The sequence below is a fragment of the Ammodytes marinus genome, assembly GCF_949987685.1.
Source record: "Ammodytes marinus genome assembly, chromosome: 15".
Taxonomy (NCBI): Eukaryota; Metazoa; Chordata; class Actinopteri; order Uranoscopiformes; family Ammodytidae; genus Ammodytes; species Ammodytes marinus.
The window spans coordinates 29,135,311-29,158,919 of NC_137219.1; the positions used below are offsets into that span (position 1 = coordinate 29,135,311).

Consider the following 23,609-nt stretch of genomic DNA (forward strand, 5'->3'; position numbering starts at 1 on the left):
AGGGGAGTGACATGCAGAGAACGACCGCGGGTGGGAATCGAACCCGGGTCTGCCGCTGGGCCCGGCCCGGGAGGGGGACGCCTTACCAACTGAGCTAAAGGCGCCCCCGTCTTCCAGGAACTTAAAGGTTCCTGTGGCCCTAGCTGTGTCTCAATTCAGGGGTCGCAGCCTTCGAAGGCTGCATTTGAAGACCGATTTCGTCATAGCAGCGCCTCAAGGCTTGTCCCATTTCGAAGGCTCCTTCATATGCGGCCTAGAAATGCAGCCTTCGTTTCACGGATCTAAAGGGTCCAACGGATGGATCCTACGCGGCCCAATGTATCCCAAGATTCATTGCGTTTTTATCAGAGATGGCATAAAATGAAATAAAACATAACAAAACGGCAACGTGTTGCTCCATCTTTTTAACTGTTATCTTCCTTTTTTTTTTCTTGTCTTTTCTTTTTCTTGTCATTCTTTCTTCTTGTACTTTTTTTTCTTTTCGTCTGGTAGCCAACTTATTTTAATTTTTTCCTCCGTTGACAAGGCTGTCTCCGTTGGAAGCAATCAGGGTTGCTAGGCAGCACAGGAGCGGCGAGTCATCCCGCAAGGTAACGGCTTGTTACGCAAACCGGAAATGCTAGAGTCTACGGAGACCTGCGGAGACCTGCGGAGACTGTCTCATTTAACAACGCTCGTTCGGCCTTCGGTTCGGCCTTCACGGTCTATGAACCGCGTCCTTAGAAGGATGCAACCCCTGAATTGAGACACAGCACCTTCAGTGGAGGAAATAAGTATTTGATCCCTGTCAGGATTTTTAATTCTCAATAATTAATGATGATATATCTCCATCATTAATTCATTTAATCAAATTATCTTATATAGCCTAACTAACAATTAATCATTGATAAACATATGATATAGAAAGTCGTAGAACTCTATACTACGTTAAAAAGCTCCTTCTCTAAGAACTAAGACATTTCATGACATACTGATGTACAATTTTTGACTTTCCCAAAGCCTCGAGGCCAAGGAGTATCCCTTTCTAACAATGGCCCTCTGTAAGCTAGCTCACATCGGTAGTGTAGCAACAGATAAGACACCTTATTCTATCAAGGACACAGCTCAGAGGCGTTTACTCCCCATATGGCAGATTCAACAACCCGGAAGACGAAAGAAGAAGGATGATCCAAAATAGACCAATCAAATGCATATCTGTACTTGTATAATGTGTTGATGAAGAGAGAGACTCTCACTTTTCTTTTTGGCTGTTCGCTTGACCTGCATAACTGTAACCTGCTGAACATCATTTTTTCATTAAATACCATAGAACCTTTTTCGTCTGACTCCTCGAGCATTTTTGCATCTTCCATTCCTCTTAAGAAACGAACACGTGAATTAATATTATAGTTTTATTAAATTGGTGACCCTCGACGTCCTAAAGAGGGGGGAAGAGAGGAGGACGAGTCTCGACCAGCTGGTCGGGCCTGGAAGCGGAGCCTCCACTCAACACATCAGATCTGACAAAAAGAATAAAGGTAATTGGACACCTGTTGTTTTTTAAAACCAAAGTTCATATTTGACTATGCCAAATTTTGTTGAGTGGTGAGTCTGAAGCCGGGTCCTAACAGAGTGGTAAAAATTTAAGTTAGTTTGAATTTTTTAATTTGTTTTGGAGAATGAGGAAATGATGTTCGGCAGAAGCAGGAAAAATTCTGGCATATGTGTTTTGTTTATGTGCTAATGTCTGTCCTTTCTGTGCTTTTGAAATGCTGGTTAATTATTTTTCCCTAGATTACAGAGCCCGGGTTGATTTGTGTTTGATAAAATGATTATGAACTGCCAGAACCTGAATTCGGATACAAGTGTTTGATGTATGACATTTGTTATGAGGATTATCTAATCCGCGTCAGTTTAGCGAGGAGACTCCTCATTTATTTGGATGTTCGAAAACGGTTATGTAATTATACAGCGGGCTGACCAAACGCAGTGGATGTTTGAAACAGGGGACTGTATCCTTGTGTGGGAAGGTTTTAACAGTTTGCACAGAGCAATGAACGGAGTAAAGATGTGGGCGGAAGCTGCTCTTCGTGACAAAGTCTATTTTCTCTGTCTTTCTAAATAGATTGAACTGTTTTAACCAGTTATTTGTCTAGAAGAGTGACTCTCTGAGCGTGTGTTAGGACATGTTTTAAGTAGAGCTCTGTGTTATAAATAAATATAAAATTGTAATTACGCGGAAGCGCGCTTTTTTCTTCGTCGGCGACGGCTGCGTCGAGGGGAGGGGGCTGAAACCGTAGATTACACAGGACGGCTGGCAGGGTTGGACAAGCCCATGTGTGGGGTTAATGTTTGACAATAAGACTCATGTGTGGAGTTACGAAAAATAATGCTTTTGGCGTGGGCTCTGTAATTCTCTCTCACACCAGCATGGAAATAATTGTACGTTATATAACTGCATGTGTATGTATTTGTCTAAATATTGCATGTTATTTATTGTCTACCTCAGATCAGATACTAACAGAGTATTACCTCAAACACACACACACACACACACACACACGAAGCCTGCGGAGAGTTCTCATTGAAATGCGCAAAAGTGGCACTGTTTTACAGGACTATTGACTATTATCAGATTAAAAGGTTTAAATGTATTGTATAATCATGCATAGTATTATTTAGGTCCCGATTGAATATGACAATAATGTAGTTGAGTTCACTCTCACTCTGAGGGTTCTCTTTGAAAAGATCTGCCCCAAGCTCTGTGAGCTTTTAAGTTTTGTTTCATAAGGTTAAATACACGCTTTGTGGTATTTCATTTAATATAGGGCCGTGATTATAGACAGTGGAGATAAATATCTCAATTTAAAGGTGCCACACGTTTTTGATGTTTGTTTTTTGATTTATTTTTTAAGGCGTGGACTATCCTTCTAATATCTCAAGTTAAAGGTACTCCAGACGCAATAGTGTCTTGATTGTTAGACTAATTTTGATGTGAAAAACATATAAATGTGATCAGCTGTGTTTTTAAAAAGAGTTTCTTTTGAAAAAAAAGAGGGAGAGATAAATAGTGTCTTCTCGAAATGCATGGTTGATGAACTAGTAATTACCAAACATTAGTAATTATACTGTGTAGTGTGTATTATTAGTGTCGTTAACTTTCTTTTCTTTTATCCCTTTTTAGGCCCCAGGCTTGTTCTAGTGGACAGTTGGTGGGTCTTATCTCTAGTTGAAGGCAGCGATCGCTCTGACAACACAAAAAAGGCAAGATATCTTAGTTTTGACTGATATCTCTATAATTCAAATTCAAGGGGAACACTTTTTTATTTTTATTTCTAGGTTTTGTTATTCCCCCCCCTGGCAAAAGATGTACAGTTACGAAATTGAGGAACAGGTATGCCCTGTTGCTTCCCCTAACACTACCTCATTCCCACCTGCAATGACCCCGAGATGCCTTTGTCTCCAAAGACAAAGACAGTCACCAACGGAGGAGGACGTTGCTGAGCACATTAAGAAAAGACTTGATAAAGTTAGGGCTGGTCTGGAAGAAAAAGAGGGAGAAGCGACTGGGAGCCTGCTCGTCGACACCCCTCCCATGGCCACACCGAGCCCTCAACCAGGCCCCAGTGGCACCGGTCCCTTTATCCCCTCTGTCATGCGAACCAGAAGCATGGCTAGATCTACATCAACACCTGGAGTCCCCACTAATCTCCAAATGCCACTACGTGTAGCAGCTACTGGAGCACACGTCTACACGCCCTTTGCCCATAGAGACATAGAGACAATCATTGAGAAGCTTCCTGAACTTACAGAAGGGGCTAGCCAGTGGATCAGACAATTCGAGAACTTGACTATGGGAGATAGTCTCTGTGCAGGTGATCTGAAGGCCTTACTAGGTCGAGTAGAGGGCTCTGACATGGCATGTCGCCTCCTCGTCAATGCAGGAATACTATCCACCACACCTGATAACACCCCCCTGAATACGTTTAGGGCTCCTCTGTGGACGGCACTACGTGAGCAGTTCCCTACTGATAGAACTGTCACTGACGTAGCGGAAATTAAGATCAACAAGGATGAGGCGATCCTACCGTACCTAAAGAGGGCTGCTGAGGAGTGGGAAACACACACAGGGGAAAGACACGATGCCAGTGATGCCATACAAGCCATGTGGAGGATGCAGTGTATCAAAGGCCTCCCTAAACCCGTTCAGAAAGCGTTGGCAGCAGAACTACCATACGCTCATAAGAAGTACACTACATGGAGGAGTACTCTAGCCCACTTCTACAAACTGTATCAGGCAAAACAAAGCAAAGAGGAGGAAGAGCTGAAAGACCTGACTAAACGCCTGCTGAAACTACAGGTGGAGGAATTTGATAAAGCCAAGTCTAAGCCTAAACGAATGGTTGTGACTTCTCCATCCCCACCATGTGAGCAACCTGCTTCCACCTACTATCAGAACCCACAGCCACAGCAGAACCAACGGAATAATAACAATGGCAGGGGGCGCGGCAAGTATAATGGAAAAGGGAATGGAAATCAAAGCCACCCGTGTTATGTCTGTAAGGAGGAGGGACACTGGGCTAGAGATTGCCCATACGTTAAGGAAACGATTCAGCGACGAGAGCAGCAGCTAAACCCACGACAACAACAAGGTGGAGGCTTCAACGATCCCTACCTGGGTGGAAGAAGGGCATATGGAGGATCTGGAACTCCCTGGAATACACCAGCCAACTATGCCCCTGGCCAAAGGTCCCAATTCCCCACCCAGAGGCCTAATCGGTACTAAGGAGACCCAGAGACTGATCTCCCCTGTGCCCCCAACAGGCCTGTTCTGCCCACAAACATGCAGAACTAATAGTAGCCTGGTAAAGCTATACCAAAGACAATAACATGCCAGTCCCATTGTCCATCCCCTGGAATTATTTTTTTGTTTTTATTTTATGATTTGGCCAGCTGTGTTCCCCTTTGAATTTAGCTACACCAGTGATTAGTTTACTGGACCCTTACTGAGTTACAAATTAGATAACGTTTAGATGCTGTTGGTTAAAAATTAATTGACCCTTGACTAAAGCACATTAGGATGCGTTTAATATTATTTGCAGACTGTTTTGTTTTTTTCCTTATGTTTTAGGTTGTAATAACTCCACAGGTTGTTTTATTTTCTTTCTTTTTTGGGAAAAAGAGGGACTTGATTTACTCCGAGTTAAGAAGGAACTTCAGTCAGTGAAGTGTTCCCCACAGTAAAATTTTCCTTTTGTTTTTGTAGTATTAAGTTTTACACTTAATGGTGTAAAAAGAGGGAAAGTATATAGGTTAAAATTAAATAGGTTATGAAAGCTAACCGACACCCCGCTGCCAATGACAACCTCTACAGGTACACACACACATACTCATACACATAGCCTAGGACATGAGAAGAGGGAGGTCATGAACCTTCTTTTGATGTCTGGCAAATTAACTGTTATATGTTAATTGTCTGTATTAATTGTCTGTCTGTACTAATTGTTTGTCTCAAGTTTTGTGTTGACCAGGTCCAGGTGCAGTTGCAGGCTGGGCCAGGGGCAACTCCTTGCAAGGCTCCAAGTAGGAGTGTGTGCGGTCCAAAGTTCACATTCACAGAGAAGGTGAGCTTATGACCCAGTGGTGAAAAAGGTACGCAGTAAATTGAACGTACTATAAGTAAAATGTAAGTCTGGAGCTATAGACACCACTGACAATGTGCACCTCATCTCCACGACCTCTCTTGAAAGAGGTTTGATTAAAAATTGCAACCAAGTGTGGCTCAAAAAATGGATAAGTTAAAACTGATTGTCTACGAAGAAAAAAAGCCATCAAAAAATTTTTTTTTGTTAAGAAATGTTCACTAATTATGTGAACTGCCCTGTTTTGATAGGCCCAATCTTAAAGTAAATGTATGCTCTGACTGTTCCCTCAGAGCCAATAACCTTCTGATTGCATATGGTTGTTTGAAGTTAATGAAATGAATCACCCTTAGTAAAGTTAATTCACACTTAGTATGTGAATCTAGAAATGTTAACCCTTTGTATTTGACTTAGAATCTCTGATTCCATGTGTTTTTGTGTTAATCTTTTGAAAATCTATGTGATATATAATCATGTGTTTCCCTTTCTTCCAGATTGAGATTAGACACTGGTAAACACCCATCATAGACTTGTAGCTTTTTATGATTTTTGTAAGCAAATTATACCTGGATAAAACTGACAAAATGATTCATGCCTAGTGTGGATTTTATATTCTGTTTTTTAGACTCATTTTAGATGCTGTAACTAATGCCACTGATAGTGAATGTTTAAATTGTTTAATTTAACTGTTTAGTGTTGTTTTTTCCGTGTGTAAATATATGACTGTTATGCCTTTCCGTGTGTAGCGAAAATTAACTTTTAGAGGTGCCCACTCATATTATATATATTAGCTTAAATCAGCACGCACTAGAATATACACATATTACACATAGAGGCCCTAGATGAATGGAAGTCACTGGAAAGAAGGTTTGAATCCCCAGACAATCTTATTTCGGTTGTCTGCATAATATGTTACAGATAGCAGAATTGACACGATGGAACTTTGGCTGACCCTGCACAAACACAAATTCTTACATATACAGTATTACAACACATTCTTGGATAAATGTATGACTGACTCTGAGTTTTCCTAGGTATCACCGATTTCCCTTTCAGTAATGTGTGTTGATTTTTACTTTTGTCGTTTATTTAGACGTATTTTCCTAGTTAGAAATAAGTTAGAAACGTGATAAATGTAAACCACTGTGTCTAGTGAATCTTTCTATGCTACGTGCTAATGTCTCTCTGTCCATTGTAGTGTATGCACTACCGCATTTTGTGAGACAACCATTGATGTCTCCTAGAGCAGATGCTACATTATCTGCTGAAGTAGCTCCCTTCTCCTTATCAGCTGCCCTTGCTCAGTGTAGCTGTGTATGTGCCAGACTCTGACTCTGAGGTCGAAGAGTTTGTGCAAGAATCCACCTTAGGGACTGCTTCTTTGTTCTAGTTATTTCCCTATACTGCTTGATAGGTGAGAACTAGACTTGTATTGTTCTAGGTTAAAATCCTTTATTTTAGCTTTATTGTTAACACACTAAAAGTGTGTTAAAAGAGGGTTTGTCAGGATTTTTAATTCTCAATAATTAATGATGATATATCTCCATCATTAATTCATTTAATCAAATTATCTTATATAGCCTAACTAACAATTAATCATTGATAAACATATGATATAGAAAGTCGTAGAACTCTATACTACGTTAAAAAGCTCCTTCTCTAAGAACTAAGACATTTCATGACATACTGATGTACAATTTTTGACTTTCCCAAAGCCTCGAGGCCAAGGAGTATCCCTTTCTAACAATGGCCCTCTGTAAGCTAGCTCACATCGGTAGTGTAGCAACAGATAAGACACCTTATTCTATCAAGGACACAGCTCAGAGGCGTTTACTCCCCATATGGCAGATTCAACAACCCGGAAGACGAAAGAAGAAGGATGATCCAAAATAGACCAATCAAATGCATATCTGTACTTGTATAATGTGTTGATGAAGAGAGAGACTCTCACTTTTCTTTTTGGCTGTTCGCTTGACCTGCATAACTGTAACCTGCTGAACATCATTTTTTCATTAAATACCATAGAACCTTTTTCGTCTGACTCCTCGAGCATTTTTGCATCTTCCATTCCTCTTAAGAAACGAACACGTGAATTAATATTATAGTTTTATTATCCCTCACCGATTTTGTAAGTTTGCCCACTTACAAAGAAATGAGCGGTCTATAAAATCCAGAACATCACATTAAAAAAAGATAAAAATTATTTTGCATTTCATTGAGTGAAATACATATTTGATCCCCTACCAACCATAAAGAATTCTGGCTCCTACAGATTAATCCACGTGCTTTAAAAAAGTATTCCTAATTTGAACTAGTTTCCTGTATAAAACACACCTGTCTCAACTTGTTACCTGTATAAAAGACACCTGTCCACAGAGTCAATAAATCAAACTCCAACATCTCCATCATGGGCAAGACCAAAGGACTAAGTCTAAGGACATCAGGGACAAGATTGTAGACCTGCACAAGGCCGGAATAGACTACAAGACCATTGGCGAGAAGCTGGGTGAGAAGGAGACAACTGTTGGTGCGATTATTCGAAAATGAAAGAAACCCAAAATGACCATCAATCTCCCTCGGTCTGGGGCTCCACGCAAGATCTCACCTTGTGGGGTATCAATGATCATGAGAAAGGTGAGGGATCTGATCAGCCCAGTTCTACATGGGAAGAGCTTGTTTATGATCCCAAGGCAGCTGGGACCACAGTCACCAAGAAAACCATTGGTAACACACTATGCCGCAATGGATTGAAATCCTGTAGTGCCCGTAAGGTCCCCCTGCTCAAGAAGGGACATGTACAGAACCGTCTGAAGTTTGCCAATGAACACCTGAACGACTCAGAGAATGCTTGGGAGAAGGTGGTGTGGTCAAGTTAGAACAAAATCAAGTTCTTTAGTAACATAGTGACTCGCCATGCTTGGAGGAAGAGGAATTCTTACTATGACCCCAAGAACACCATCCCCACAGTCAAGCAGGGAGGTTGAAGCATTATGCTTTGGGGGTGTTTCTCTTCTAAGGGGACAGGTGGACTTCACTGCATCGAGGGAACTATGGATGGGGCCTTGTACCATGAAATACTGGTTGACAACCTCTTTCTCTTAGCCAGGTCCGTAAAAATGGGTCGTGGATGGGTCTTCCAGCACGTCGTCAATGACCCTAAAAATACAGCAAAGGCAACAAAGGAGTGGCTCAAGAAGAAGCACATTAAGGTCATGGAGTAGCATAGCCAGTCTCCGGACCTTAATCCAATAGATCTGTGGAGGGAACTGAAGATCAAGCGACAGCCTTAAAGATTAGGAGAGGATCTGCAAAGAGGAGTGGTCCAAATATCCTCCTGAGATGTGTGCAAACCTGGTCATCAACTACAAGACACTTCTGACCTCTGTACTTGCCAACAAGGGTTTCTCCACCAAGTACTAAGCAATGTTTTGATAGGGGATCAAATACTTATTTCACTCAATGAGATGCAAAATCATTTTTACCCTTTTTTATGTGATTTTCCTGATTTTCTTTTTGATATTCTGTCTATCACTGTTAAAATAAACCTAGCATTAAAATGATAGACCGTTCATTTCATTGTAAGTGGACAAACTTAAAAAATCAGTGAGGGATCAAATACTTATTTCCTCCACTGTATGTTGTCTGTGTTTCCACCACGGCCTGAAGTCCCAGGGAGGTTATGCATATCAGGCAATTGACGTAGCCTGAAAAAGAAAAAGCAGAGACCGGGCACACTGCAGATTTGGGATGCGTTCAGGTTCTTTCGGAAAAACTAGCTCTCTTTAAAAACAGTGCAACAAAGCAGGCTGTGAGATTTCCCCCGACTACATATAAACAACTGCATAGATTTTCAAAGTCTGAGTCTAATGCCGTTCCCTCCCAACTTTACTTCTGGGAACGGTGTCCCATGCGTTCCCCGACCCCCCATTTCCACCACTGATTACCAGAGATCCCTTTCCGTTGCTTTCATGTTTAACAGTCCAAATGTCTCCTTTGTGGTTCCATTCACAGACCTACTCTGCCGACCATCACACTTCTCTGCCAGCTGATCTGTACCTGCTGTCCCTCCGTATAACAGCCGCCTGTGGCTTCCCTGGCTTCAATGCAGAGGCTGGAATCCTCAACTACTACAGACCTGATTCATCCCTGGGAATCCATGTGGACGAATCAGAACTAGATCACAGCAAGCCACTGCTCTCACTGAGGTGAGAGGGGAGAAACATTGCTGAGAGGAAATAATGAAGGTTTTATTTTATCCTTACTTACCGCCAGAGGTACAAGCTGAGTTTCAAGTACCATACCAACAAAGTCACCTGTGACCCTACGTGACACCGGAAGGCTATATTTTCCAGTGTCAACAGCGGATTTGTTCCTTTTAATCTTCTTGCTTTCACGGGTAACGCTGCTACATGCAAGTAGCTTACAGTGTTTTTGTTGGATTTTGGAAAAAGGGATTGTGACCAGAGTTGCGGGTCAGTCTGGTGACTCGAGAGGCGCCTGTCCTGTCGGCGACTCGCTACCTGGCTCTGTTTTTATGGTCCTCGTTTCTTGTTTTACTTAACTGTTTTAAGCTGTCACAGTGGTAGATGTGTGGTGAACTTCCAATTAGTAAAATGTTGGGTCAAAAAGTTTGCGCGCTTGGACTGTTCTTGTGGTTTTTCCTGTGGACGGAATTTGTACAGCCAGGATGAACTACGCAGCATTCGGGATGCTGTTGCGATCTGTACCCCCCCCCCACCCCCCTCCCCTGGATCTACCCCCAGAGCTCAAGCGGAGGAAAAGAGACCGAAAGAGCGGCATGCGGGTGAGAAACAGGTTGAGGAAATTTAAGCCTGTTCTACCATCGGTGATAATGGGTAATGTTCGCTCCCTAGCGAACAAAGTTGAAGAACTCGCAGGGCTTCTGAAATACGATCGGCTGTTTCGGCAAAGCAGCATGCTTTGTTTTACGGAGTCTTGGCTTAATAACATAATTCCTATGGCATACACGGACATGGATGGCTTCACAATGATCCGACAGGACAGGGATCACGGCATGACAGGCATGCGGACGGGAGGCGGAGTCTGCCTGTATGTGAATGAAGAGTGGTGTCACTCTGGTCACATCACAATTAAGGAGAGAGTGTGCGACAAGAACATTGAATTACTGGCAGTGAGTTGCAGGCCCTACTATCTTCCTCGCAAATTTTCCAATGTCATTGTTCTGGTTGTATACATCCCACCATCTGCAAATGCAAAACTGGCAAATGACACTATAGCCAGAGCTGCTCACAGTCTCTTAAGTCACACTCCAGCTGCTCTCATTATTATAAATGGTGATTTTAACCACTGCACCCTCTCCTCCTCACTGCCATCCTTCAAGCAGTTTGTTACATGTCCAACAAGGAATCACAGGACTATCCATTTGTTTTATGCCAACATCAAAGATAGTTACACTTCCACCGCTCTGCCACCACTTGGCAGCTCTGACCATAACCTAGTGCTGCTTTCAACCAAGTACACCACACAGGCTCGAAAACAACCCACATCCACCAAATCAGTTTGTGTGTGGTCTACGGAGGCATGTGAAGAATTAAAGGCTTGCTTCGAAAGCACAGACTGGTCCGTGTTTAAGAACGAGGACAATTTTGTTAGTTTTAACAGGATTGACAGTGTGGCTGATTGTGTTTCTGATTATATAAAGTTCTGTACTGACATGATCATCCCCTGTAAAACCATCAAACTCTTCACGAACAACAAGCCGTGGGTCACTAATAATGGATTGGATTTATATAGCGCTTTTCTAGGCACTCAAAGCGCTTTACAGGTTCCAGGTTCCATTCATTCACACACTCATACCGGTGGTGGTAAACTACGATAGTAGCCACAGCTGCCCTGGGGCAGACTGACGGAAGCGTGGCTGCCATTCAGCGCCTATAGCCCCTCCGACCACCACCTCAAACATACAGCAGTCATACACATTCACAGCAGGTGAGGTGGGTGAAGAGGGATTTTAAGGTAAAGGTGGAAAATAAACTTGAGGAGTGTGACACTAAAGGTCTATGGAGGGGCCTTAAGTCAATAACAGGTTATGGCACTGCTAGTTCTCACCTCAAGGAGGGTACTTTCACACCTGACGAGGCCAACCAATTATTTGCCCGGTTTGAAACCATGGACCTCCCCGCTGTGGATATGGCAACCCACTCCACCCTTGGGGAGTCGAGGGGATGCCTTAGCCCCTGTCCCCCTATAACGGTCACAGTGGATGAAGTACGCTCACAACTTTTAAGGCTCAATGTAAATAAGGCACCTGGTCCGGATGGGGTCATGCCACGAGTTTTAAAAGGATGTGCTGATCAGCTGTGTACAGTATTGCATTTTTTATTTAATTTGTCTCTGTCCCTGTCTAAAATTCCAGTTTCATGGAAAACCTCATGCACATGCCCGTGCCTAAGAAACCTAACGCCAGAGCACTTAAAGACCTGAGACCTATTGCCTTAACCTCTCACATAATGAAATGTTTTGAAATACTGTAGGGCATTTAAAGAAGCAGGTCAGTGCCTTTCAGGACCTGCTACAGTTTGCCTATAGAGAAGGGCTGGGTGTGGACGATGCCCTCCTCTACCTGTTGCACAGGGTATACATCCATCTGGAGCAAACCAATGCATCTGTACGAATAATGTTTTTTTACTTTTCTAGTGCTTTTAACACACTGCAGCCACATATTTTAGCCAGCAAGCTTTTACATTTTAACCTCAACAGCGCCACTGTTGCATGGGTCACAGACTACCTCACTAGTAGACCCCAGTTTGTACGGCTTCATGGTACTAGCTCTGACATTATTACCACAAACACTGGGGCCCCACAAGGTACGGTTTTATCTCCATTTTTATTTTCAATGTACACCTCTGACCACAGGCACAGCAGGGAATTTTGTCACTTACAAACATTTTCGGATGACTCTGCCCTAGTTGGCTATTTAACCAAAGATGACAATGCGGCTTACCAAACGGAAGTCGATAGCTTTGTCAGTTGAGGAAGCCCACCTGATTCTGAATATTGATAAGACGAAGGAGCTCATTATGGATTTTAGAAAGAAAAAAGCACCGGCAAACCCCATCCTCATCAGTCGAGGTGGTCCCCTCGTACAAATACCTCGGTGTGCATCTGGACAGTACGCTGGACTGGAAAGTGAACACTAGTATCATTTTTAAAAAGGCCCAGTCCAGACTGTTTTTTTTAAGGAAACTCAGGTCATTTGAAATCAGCCGATCACTTCTTAATGTTTTTATCACGGTATTGTTGCAGTGTCCTTTTTTATGCTGTTGTTTGTTGGGGTGGCAGCTTGACAATAGAGGACAGGAACAGGGTCAACAAACTAATAAAAAGGGCAGGATCCATTATGGGTATGAGCCCTGATTCTCTGGAGGTCATCACAGAGCAGAGAACCAGGAGGAAGCTTAGGATGGTCCTGTCACATGACGACCACCCCCTGCACTGCACTTCTGTTAGAAGTGGCAGGAGCGAACGCCTCCTGTTACCGAGATGCTCTACAGAGAGATTCAGGAGGTCTTTTGTTCCTGCAGCAGCTAGGCTTTTTAATCATGACTAATGATTTGATTTCTGCACATTGCTCATTTGTACATCATAGTATAGTTATATATATATATATATATATATATATATATATATATATATCTCAATACACCTTCATATTCCAACCGGTGAAGTAGGCCTTTAAGGCTCATTTATGCTCTACGTTTGATACGCATACGGAGACAGACGGAGCCTTCTGTCCGTACTCTGCGTACATTACGTCAGTATTTCTGCACGTATCCTGCAAGCTTGCGGATGCGTACCAAACGGACAGAACGGAGCATTACTACCGAAGATCACGGGGGGGCGCATATAGCCAACAGTTCATTTTCACTTACTGTACATTTGTTTACAAACACATACGAAAGACAAATAATACTTTAGAAAATGTCTTAACTTTTGAGGAGAGGTTTTTGTGAGTTGGTACGAAATTACCTACACATATATCTATCTATGAAGTCACACGGCCGGGGCACAGGGACAGACAACTACAACAGAGGAGCTTCAGCGGGGATCGCACGGGGAAGAAAGTCAGCTAGACGGCAGGCTGACGGCAGCAATAGAGAAGTGCCGGAGGTCCGTGCCGGAGGTCCGTGCGAGACTAGTTGGTTTGACATGTCGTGATTAATGTCCTCACAGACCCCCACTGTCTATAATACAGCCTCTAGTTTAGCCTCTTCCATCGCTACGGTAGAAGGCCTATATCGCTAAAGCTGTTTCTTCCATGGACCTATTATAAAATATTTCTTCCAGTTAATTCACTGTTTGACTCTTCTTCTTCCTATTTGAGCGGCGCTGCTGCCCACTAGTGGTTGATTTGCTTAATGTCCATTCCAACATAAAGGACGCATGGAAGTATGAGGGCAGTGACGGATATAACGTTGTAAACGTACATCTCTATTTACGCACGGAATTGGAGCATGAATGAGCCTTTAATGTCAACCCCTGATTAATTGTCAATTAAATTCGTCTAGATAATCAAATTACGTGTTAATACCTGAGGCACCAACCCTTTAAAAAAGGGAACTTTTACCAAATCAGAAAAACAGTCTCAATGTAGAAATTATTTACCTCTTAAAAAGGTCAAAGTTGGTTACAATGTATATTTAATATTATAAAGGAATTAATTTGTGCATGGACCTTATTTACCAGCAATTACGTGAAATACAAGACAAACATATCACACACTGCTTCTTAAAATCTAAAAGGAAGGGTTTATTCACAAGCATAAGCAAGTCAGAATTATTCTAAATCAGGAAACAAGTCAGCTCTTATATTTACACCTAATGAACAACATAAAATAACTATCTATGCCCAGACAATAGCCTCACTTGAATCACTTTTTCCAGCAATGATGGGTTGAAGGCAGCTGGGGAAGTTAAAGAAAAAGAGGCCGCTCGTCAGGCCTTGTGCCCGGCTGGAGCGCGTCTTGTGGGAGACGGTGGCGTGGGAAGGCTCAGCTGATGTGGGCAGCTGGCATCGCCATGTCAAGCTCTGTTCCTTTAGGAACCTTTGGGCTTCAGCATGGGACCTGCAACTGGTGCTGGAGGCCTTATCATGAAATCCATGGAGGCTGTGTTCTTACTTGCCATTACCTACCCTAACCCTGCGAAGCAGGATAGGGAAGTTTCATGCCATATCCGTAAGCGTAACATGCCTGAGGTGGAACTCAGATGTCGTCCTGTGGACTAATGTTAACCAGCCCATTCAGCTGCTGAGCTCTGAGCTGCTGTGCCCAGTGCGGGCTCTTAGGGCTTATATACACTTATATACACAGGTAACCTTGTTAGCAAAGGTACACGAAACTGCGCATGCGCGGTATGGATATATTGTATCAAGTGCTTTAAGCACCGCCTCTTGCGGTCATCTAGGATAAAATACAACCGCAGTTAAAGGTGAAGTAAGCAATTTATTTATGTTAATATAAGTGTCTAATCAGCAAATAAACTTTACGGGGATCCCACTACTGATAACCAATCAGAAGAGAGAACGCTTCAAACCAGCACCTGTCTCACTGCCGGTGCACATGCAGAGCAACATATGGGTGAATGTGTATGCGCCTACAAAGGCGGAGCAGGTAAAAATCCTTCCCAATGTCTGTTTTGATGGTTTTTATCATGTTTTATCACACTTATGGATCTGAGATGATGCTAGATAACTCGCTGCTTGAAGTGCATTAATGTGGTGACGTAGGGACGAGGGAGGGGACTGTTAACTGCAGTCACTGACAGGAAGTTAGTTAAACTGACCATTCCGCTTACTGAACCTTTAAAGTCGTAATTTTCGAATTAGAATGACAATGCACTTTTTCTCAGGAGCTTTTTTTTTTTTTTACCTCACCAGCAGTTCAAGCAGTGTTAATATGGGAAAGTGAAAGTCTTTATTGCCTGGTCAATTATAGAAAAATATTTCAACCCTCTTACTATATATTATGTTTTCTTTTCTTATAGTTTTGGACAGTCAGCCATATTCCTCCTGGGAGGCATCTGCAGACAAGACGCCCCCACTGCTATGTACATGCACAGTGGAGACATGATGTTGATGACAGGACAGAGCCGCCTCCTCTACCACGCTGTCCCACGCATCGTGCCTGCTCCCCAGGGAGAGGCAGCTCTAGAGAGGGAGGGTGTCAGCCTGAAGGTCGGCTCTGTGCTGGAGCCAGTATCAGAGGAGGACTGGCTGCTGTGCTCCAGCTACATCCAGAGCTCCAGAGTCAATGTGACGGTTAGACAGGTGCTGGGGCCTGGACAGAGCTTCCCAGACACACAGTCTGCCCACCAAAGGACTGATGCAGGCCAGCTAGTGGGTTACCATGAAGACAAGGTAGTGGGTAACCATGATGACCAGAGTGGTAAGAGGATGAGGAGTAGCAGCTGGGACTCTGGACAAACATGAAACAAGATAATTGCTCTAATTGGTGACATGACGCTGCAGGGGGATTTCCTTTAGAGTGATATTGTAATACTAGCAGAAGCCACTCCAGTCAGATTCGCCCTCATTACTAAGGCTGGTTCATATTTATCATTTTTTCCAAAAAGCTGTACTTCCTTGGAACAGGAATGTCCACTAAGGGATTGTCTTAGGTAGTCAGTCAGTGCGTTTACATGCAGACTCATAATCGGGTAACTAAACGAATAAGACCTCAACAGGACTTTTAAACTGCATGTAAACACCTTTATCCGATCTACTTCGGACACAAATCGGCACAATAACGGACAAGAGAAGTCGGATAAGAACACCTAGATAACTCGTTCATTGTCGGCTTTCTCTCTGCATGTATACAGGGATCGGACATCGCATATCGGACTTCTCGTTCTGTGCTTGTGTGCCTGCGCGTCATAGACATTATAATGTCTATGTTGCGCGTGATAGAGTTATTGACGGAAGGGAACCGGACGTGGCTCTAAAACCACTTGTTGAAAGCATGGTTGAAAGGGCTACAGCGCCACCTAGCATAGTGGAGACAGCCATGCATCGGACATTTATCCGATTTCTGAAAGGCCATGTATACTCAGACAAGTGACACGGTCCGTTCGAGTGTCTTGTTCGATATATGTGATAATCCAATCTAGTTGTGCCATGGAAACGCACTGACAGACCCATTATAAACTCTGCATGAACGCTCACCATTATTTATTTAAATAATTCCAAACGCAACCGAGTGAAAGATCTTTATTATTTAGCTGTTGAAATACCCTTACTTCAGGTTCTGGGACAAATTAGAACAGCACAGGAGACCAGATTAATGCCCATGTTCCCTACACACAGTTTTCTGTACATTTTCTCTCTTTCATCTTATCTCAATAAAGTTGTCAGAAAGCAAAAACCCTGCTCCTTTTCTACCCATTGGTTCAGAGTCATGCAACCCAGTCTAACGGCAGTTCATGAAATAATCATGGAACACTGAGCTCAATGATTCAACCCTGCAGCATCAAATGTTTCAAAATGTTTGAGGACATTTTTAAATACCTTGGGGCATAGCTGAATCTCTGTCATAATCATATTTTAAAACATTGACCCTTAGCGGCAAAATATTGAGTCACAATTCACTGTATGTGCTGGAAAAAGGTTCAACTCCTTGTTTACAAGTTTATGCTGATTAGAACAGCACTGTCACATTTCAAGTCAATGGGACAAACTGTTTTTTTCAGTTTTGTTTGTAAAACTTTCTTATTCTTCTGTTAATAGTGTCACAATGTCCTGTTATTTGAATGGTGGCATAGGACAAATAACGAGAGAAATAAAATAAAAATGATAAACTGGCAGAAACTCAGAAAGGGTTCGAGCCATTTGCACATTCCTGTATCACTCTGCCCACCTTTGATACATTACACATGCTTGTGATGTACAATTTTAGGTCTGGTACAATGTTCACAATTCCATCTTTGCATTCCTAGTCTTTCGTTCTTCTTTCCCATAGTGAAGAATTAATAACATTACATGCAGGGAAGGGACATTTTATTATTTCACTGGCAAATAATAGTAAATAATAAAAAATGTATTAACAGTTAAATTTGTGCAAATCCATTTCCTATGATTGTAGGAGTCTCCTCTCCTGGCACAGAAGGGGGTCATTGTAGATTGTATTGCTTTAGGTAGGAATGACCTTCTGAACCAGAGCACTCTGCTGTTTGACAAATAATAATAATAATGCATTTGGTTAAGCAATTTTCTTAACTAATACTTTATTTATTTATTATTTTTTTAGAGAACATAACCACACAAAAAAACCTGAACAAAGGAACACAAAAACAAAAGACAACATAAAATAAACAACTAACATCGTATGGCATACTTCTACTTTACAGGTTTCTAAGGACTATTTATAAAACATTTTATCTTAGCGCTAAGAGTACTCCTAAGCAGTGGCGTGCACAGACATTTTGGGGGGCAGGTGCTCAGTGCAGCATAACAACAAGGCATAAGGCTTCTTTTTCTGCAGGCAATTGGGAATCTCTGAGCCAAATAACACAATATGTATTTTGATGGATGACCAAATGATTTTAAGGTTAATTGTACATAGACAGAAAAATGTGAACCATTTAAAGTAAAATTCATCAATCTGGTGCACTTTGAGAAGAAAACTGAGGCTAAATCAATTGTGTCCTATGTGAGCTATATAGTTGTATTTTATGGAATAATTTGGAGACGCAGAATTACCAAAAAGCAGAAAGAAAAATCCTTCTTTCTTTGAAGTCTTTGTTTTTTTTACTGGCTCAATATAGGCCCCTGATCTTCGTAGCCCTGAACAATGTTATTTAAAAAATAACAAATGTACTGCCGCACTGCTGATCTCCATACATAATTTCTTAAAGCTCCCATATTATACACTTTTCGGTTCTTTTATACACCATATTATGTGGTCTTAGTGGTCCCTAATACGTTTTTCTTTAATTGTTTGCTGAAAAAAACTTTCAGATAATTTATTGTACTATGCTGATGTTCAGCTAATCTCACAATGGCCTATTTTTTAAAAAGAGCTGCAGCTCCCCTCGTAAATATACAATCTTTGAGCTCCCCCCGCCCCCTGTCCGGAAGCGGGGGGAGCCCCGCTGTCTGTCAGGGCCGTGGACCAATAAGAAATAGGGGTGTGGGCTGCACAGTGGAAGCTTCTGGCTTTCCAGTTTTTGAGGTCAGAAACAAGGAGAATTCTGACTGGAGTATATTGGGGGGGAGGGGTGGGGGTTTCAGAAAGGGGGTGAGTGAGAAATAGCCTGGCGCTACCAGACCATCGTACTTCATTTCATTTGTACAGAAGGTCTGGAAGTGCTGTAATTGGCAAACGTTCACTCACTTGGAGGTGGGTGTCTGTTGAAGTTTAAAACTATTGGATCTGCTCAGTGCCACTCTGGATTAGCCAACCAATCGCATAACGTTTGCTCGTGAGCCGGCTTTTGACGGTGCGTTCAGGGAACTCGGAAATTTCCGACTTCACTACATATTGTAGTCTATGGATCTACCGGTACCTGGCAACGGTAACTTGCTAGAGCCTAACGTTTAGTTATTTGGACAAGAAAGGTTGTAGGCGTCCATACTTTCCCGAGCAGATGCACTGGAACACAGACAGGTCGGAACTCGGAACTACCAAGTCGGAAATTTCCGAGTTCCGAGCGTAAAGGAATGCAGCATTCAACTGAAACTGGAGCGCGACTTCGACGTCATCGTTCTCAGCCACTTCCTCTGTTCGCTGATTGGATACTCAGAAATTTGTTCGGAAAAATCTCACTAATACGCCCCATCACCAGACTGACTACTGAAGGGAAAATGAAATTTGGGCGGAAGTAGGTAGGCGGGCGGAGCCAGGCTAAGTGAGAAAAGGAGAGATTGTTATTTTTTAAAATATTTTGGCAGTCTCTAGGCACACCGTGGACCCATGGATGTTAGAACACATTTAAAAAGTGCATTTAGCATAATATGTGACCTTTAAAACCTATTCTCTAAATTAATCTAGAATAAACATACTTTTCAGAAGGTCGACATTTCTGTCCATGCTTTCAATTTTGTGCAACTGGATCATGGCTAAAGTAAGCCAGGATAACCAAAATATCCTGGCTTATTATCTTAGTTTTGTGCAATGATACCCCATGGGGTGAAGTCTGCTCCTGAGGCCTATTGCACCAAAGTGGAATCTTTTTTTTTCCAAGTGGAATTTCCGGATATAAAACAAACCTTATAGACCCCTTATCAGTCTACGTCACACAGCGTCACTCCCCGCTCTACTGCGCATGTCCGTTGCAGAAAGAGACAAGAGTGACACGAGCCACAATCATGTCTTGTTGTGCTGTTGGATGCACAAACCGTTTATTTTTTGTTTGAATGGTGATAAAGCTAGTAAATGCCCAAATGCACCGCTGTATAATTACATAAATGAGTTGTGAAATGTTTACAATAAGGACAGTGACCGGAGACGAGGCTATATCAATGGAAAGCAATGGAGGCTTATTTACAATGACCCAGACGTTATACATCTCCGTCCTCTTCCCTTGTGTTTGACTCTATGGTTTGACTAGGCAGTAGGGGTTTGCACGTGTAGCCGGTAAGTAGGCTAAATACCATTTAGGAAAAATCAATAAACGAAAACCGAGTGGGGTCGACATGTGCTAGCCTACTGTAGGCTACTAAAGCAGATAACACAACACATTATTGTGTTTGGTTATAATATTTATTCATTTAACTGCTCCACCATAAGTTTCACTTTCCTTTTCATCTCCTCTCAAACAGCTGGTCTGATAAACTGGTCGGCTCGTGAGCCCAACGCCCCGAAAGCAGGAGTCAGTCTAAAAACAGATGATCACTATAGGCTAGTTATGATCACTTTTAAATCAAAAAGCAACATTATGAAATAAAGGCATCTCTGCCTCTCTCTGTCTATCTGTCTGTCGGTCGGTCTTTACTGTCACTCTCCAACAGCAGTCCGGCCACTGAAGTCGTCGGGGCCATTTCTTCTCATCATTTATCCACTCAACTGCCCGCAACGCGTATGGGCCATTAAGACGTTTCCTGTTCAATAGTGTTAATGTTTCCGCATAACCAATGTTATCACTCGCTGATAAACTGTTTTTAGTAAGCTGACAACATCGCTATTTAACACCATGGACCTATAAAGAAACACCGCATCTGCAATACAACCAAACGGGTAACCATGGCAACCAGCCAAACAATTGTTCTTTCTGCAGCTATGCAGCGCGCGCATCCGCCGTGTTGATAAACAGAAAAGGGGTCTAATGGGACCATTTTTTGCCTATTGCCCACATCACTGACTTAATTTAAAACACATTGGGAACTTCATCTGCAATTTATGATCAATTGTATAAATACAGCCTGCATATCGTGTATTTCTCAAACCTCTGACTTCAATACAACAGACTATCACATAAAGTATTATAATAATATTATTTAATAAATGGTTCAGGTTAAATAAAGTAGGACTATTTAACTGAATTAAAATGTAGTCCTTTATGTGGTACTTTATCATGATCATGGAATAACTGTTAAACACTTTGCTTGCTGATCGGAGTGACCGCTGACTGAACAAATAGGGCAACAGGATAAGTTTATTCTTTAAGTTTTGGCCTGGTCAGGACCAGGCTAAACACAAAGGATAAGTCTCCACGGTAACTTATGTCCCTCTGCTTTTGTGCAACTGAATCATGGCTAAAGCAGATCAGGATAACGAAATATCCCGGCTTAATCCCTCATCTTGGTTCGCGCAATAGGCACAAGGCAGATAGAAAGAAGCCATATAAATTATAGAAAGAAGGGGTAAAGAATAGCAAAATGATTTATAAAAGTAAACTTGCATTTAGACACTGAAAAACATAAACATGATCATATCATATTAAGGATGGCATTAAATTACAATGGAGAAATTAATCTTAAAAAAAAAAAAAAAAGTTATTGTGAAATGTTGAGAATTGAAGCTGCTATAATATAGCAAATGAAAAAAATCAATATAAACCGATGTTAATAAAAATGGGAAATCAACTGAATTAAATGACCATCTGCCATGATACAGGGTTGAATACTGTGGAGAGAATAAATCAGACAATAACGGCTGTATCAAGTTAGCATGAGTGTTTAATTCAAACAATAGTTTCTCTCGAGGATCGCTTCGGACTGCACGCACAGAGCCTGACAGTGAGAAGCCATCTGGAATAACAGAACACCAGATCATTCAAATCCACAACAGGGGATCAGAATTACAGTGATGTGGTTGGTTACATTTTATCACAAGGTACAATAGGTCAGGATGTCTCCTGGCTGGCTGAATTGCCCAGCAGGGAATGTCTGGAGATAAACAATGAACAGTGCTCTGCCTGTATTTAATGTATGATATGCATAGGGACGGGCTGTGTTTCTTGGACACAGACGATACAAAAAGGTGTTACTTGCATCAAAAGGTCATGGGGGAGAGTCAGGGCTGTTTGGCTATGTAAAAGCAAGTACAGGAAAGATGCATTTCATCACACAGGATCATTTTCTTATTACAATACGTTTCTCATTGAAATCCTATTAGAATTACATGCAGATGTGTTGTTTCAGTTCAAGCACAGTAGAATCGTCTAATGCCACCATTTACAATGGATGAAAAATGAAAGGTATGTAAGATGAATTATATCGATAAATAAATGCTAAAATGAAAATGTGATAATTCTTAAGCACTGCTCTTTTAATCTTATGCCATACAATGATTTCAGCTAATAAACAACCTTGACTGCCTGGTCTGGATGTGTTATGATCAGCTGTCATGTCCTCAAATCTCCACTGATCCATTGGAACACCATTGTAGCAACTTCCCTCCCTGCATCCAGGACGAAGGCATGGCGAAAGCCCTGTTCACACAGTCTGACATCTCCATGAGGGAAGTCCTGTTTCATGTCCTGATAATACTCAACAGGGCACCAGTGGTCTGTAGCTCCATAATAGAATACAAGCTGAAAAACACAGCATTTAACCATTCACTGCTAATTAAAGCAGTCATGTTCGCTTCAAGTGTCATGTTCTCTTATGTTATCAAATATTGACGAGTAGCTTTTAAATACAGATAAATGTCAGTGTGATTAGAATGGTAGGCCTTTTCTTACCTTTTTAAGATTGTTTTTGATGGTCATGTTGTCTCTTTTCAGGACTTCCCTCATCTCCTGACCCCCCATGTACATAGCATTGGCTATCAGGAGAAACAAAATCACACTGTTTAACTCATTGTTTTGTTTCAGACAAAGAAATATGAAATGACAACTATATATATATATATATATTGGTGCTGTCAGTTAAACGTGTTATTAACGGCGTTAACGCAAACCCATTTTAACAGCGTCAATTTTTTTATCGCGCGATTAACGCTCGTCATGGCCTAGCAATCGTTGTGGTTTTTTCACATGCTGTTGCATCAACTAGTAATGTTAGAACAACTGAAACACCACAAACTATACCTATGGCTCGCCATTAAGTTACTGTTAAGTCAACCGGAACATGTCCTACAGCGTAACTGGCAAAACGGCTAAACGTCAAGTAAATTTTGACTTTTATTTTGAAGCAGAAACCGGAACCTAGCACTTCCTAGCTCAGCTGCGCGACTTTCCCTTAAATTTTCGCTATCAAGGGTGACTTAAGCCTCGGCTGCAGCAGCGGCATACCAACCAACCACCAGCACACAAGTGTATGGTGTGTCCACTCCACAAACAGTCTGACTCCCAAAACATTTAGGCAGCAACCACCTTAATACTAATTTGTTTTATATAGGCTAGCCTATGTTGTTTTATGGTTTGGTTTTTAAATAAAAAAGGAAGTTCCAATTATGTTTGTGTATGCTGTTCTAGGGGTGGGGGGGATCTACATTGTTGTCTATTTGCACTGAATTGGAAATTATGATATTTTAGAAGAAATACACTGAATTACAAGGGTGTAGAGAAT

The 23,609-nt window shown here is 41.9% G+C and overlaps 2 protein-coding genes across 5 annotated transcripts in view; one reads left to right on the forward strand and one right to left on the reverse strand.

The window, feature by feature from the left end:
- alkbh1 (alkB homolog 1, histone H2A dioxygenase) overlaps positions 1-17,417 on the forward strand; it is a 45,462-nt gene extending 28,045 nt beyond the window's left edge. Inside the window, exons 5-6 of the mRNA XM_080042668.1 lie at positions 9,633-9,826; positions 15,647-17,417. Coding sequence (XP_079898794.1) covers positions 9,633-9,826; positions 15,647-16,091 — 639 coding nt within the window. The 3' untranslated portion in view covers positions 16,092-17,417. The remainder of the gene's footprint in view (positions 1-9,632; positions 9,827-15,646) is intronic.
- ldah (lipid droplet associated hydrolase) overlaps positions 1-23,609 on the reverse strand; it is an 82,396-nt gene that overhangs the window by 44,340 nt on the left and 14,447 nt on the right. For 3 of the 4 annotated variants that reach the window (XM_080042676.1, XM_080042677.1, XM_080042674.1), the window contains 2 exons: positions 22,781-22,863; positions 22,415-22,630 (listed from right to left, as the gene is read on the reverse strand). In XM_080042676.1, the coding sequence (XP_079898802.1) occupies positions 22,442-22,630; positions 22,781-22,863 (272 nt within the window). In that variant the 3' untranslated portion in view covers positions 22,415-22,441. Of the gene's footprint in view, positions 1-21,757; positions 22,631-22,780; positions 22,864-23,609 lie in introns of those variants that run through there. The other variant, XM_080042675.1, reaches the window with a different exon arrangement.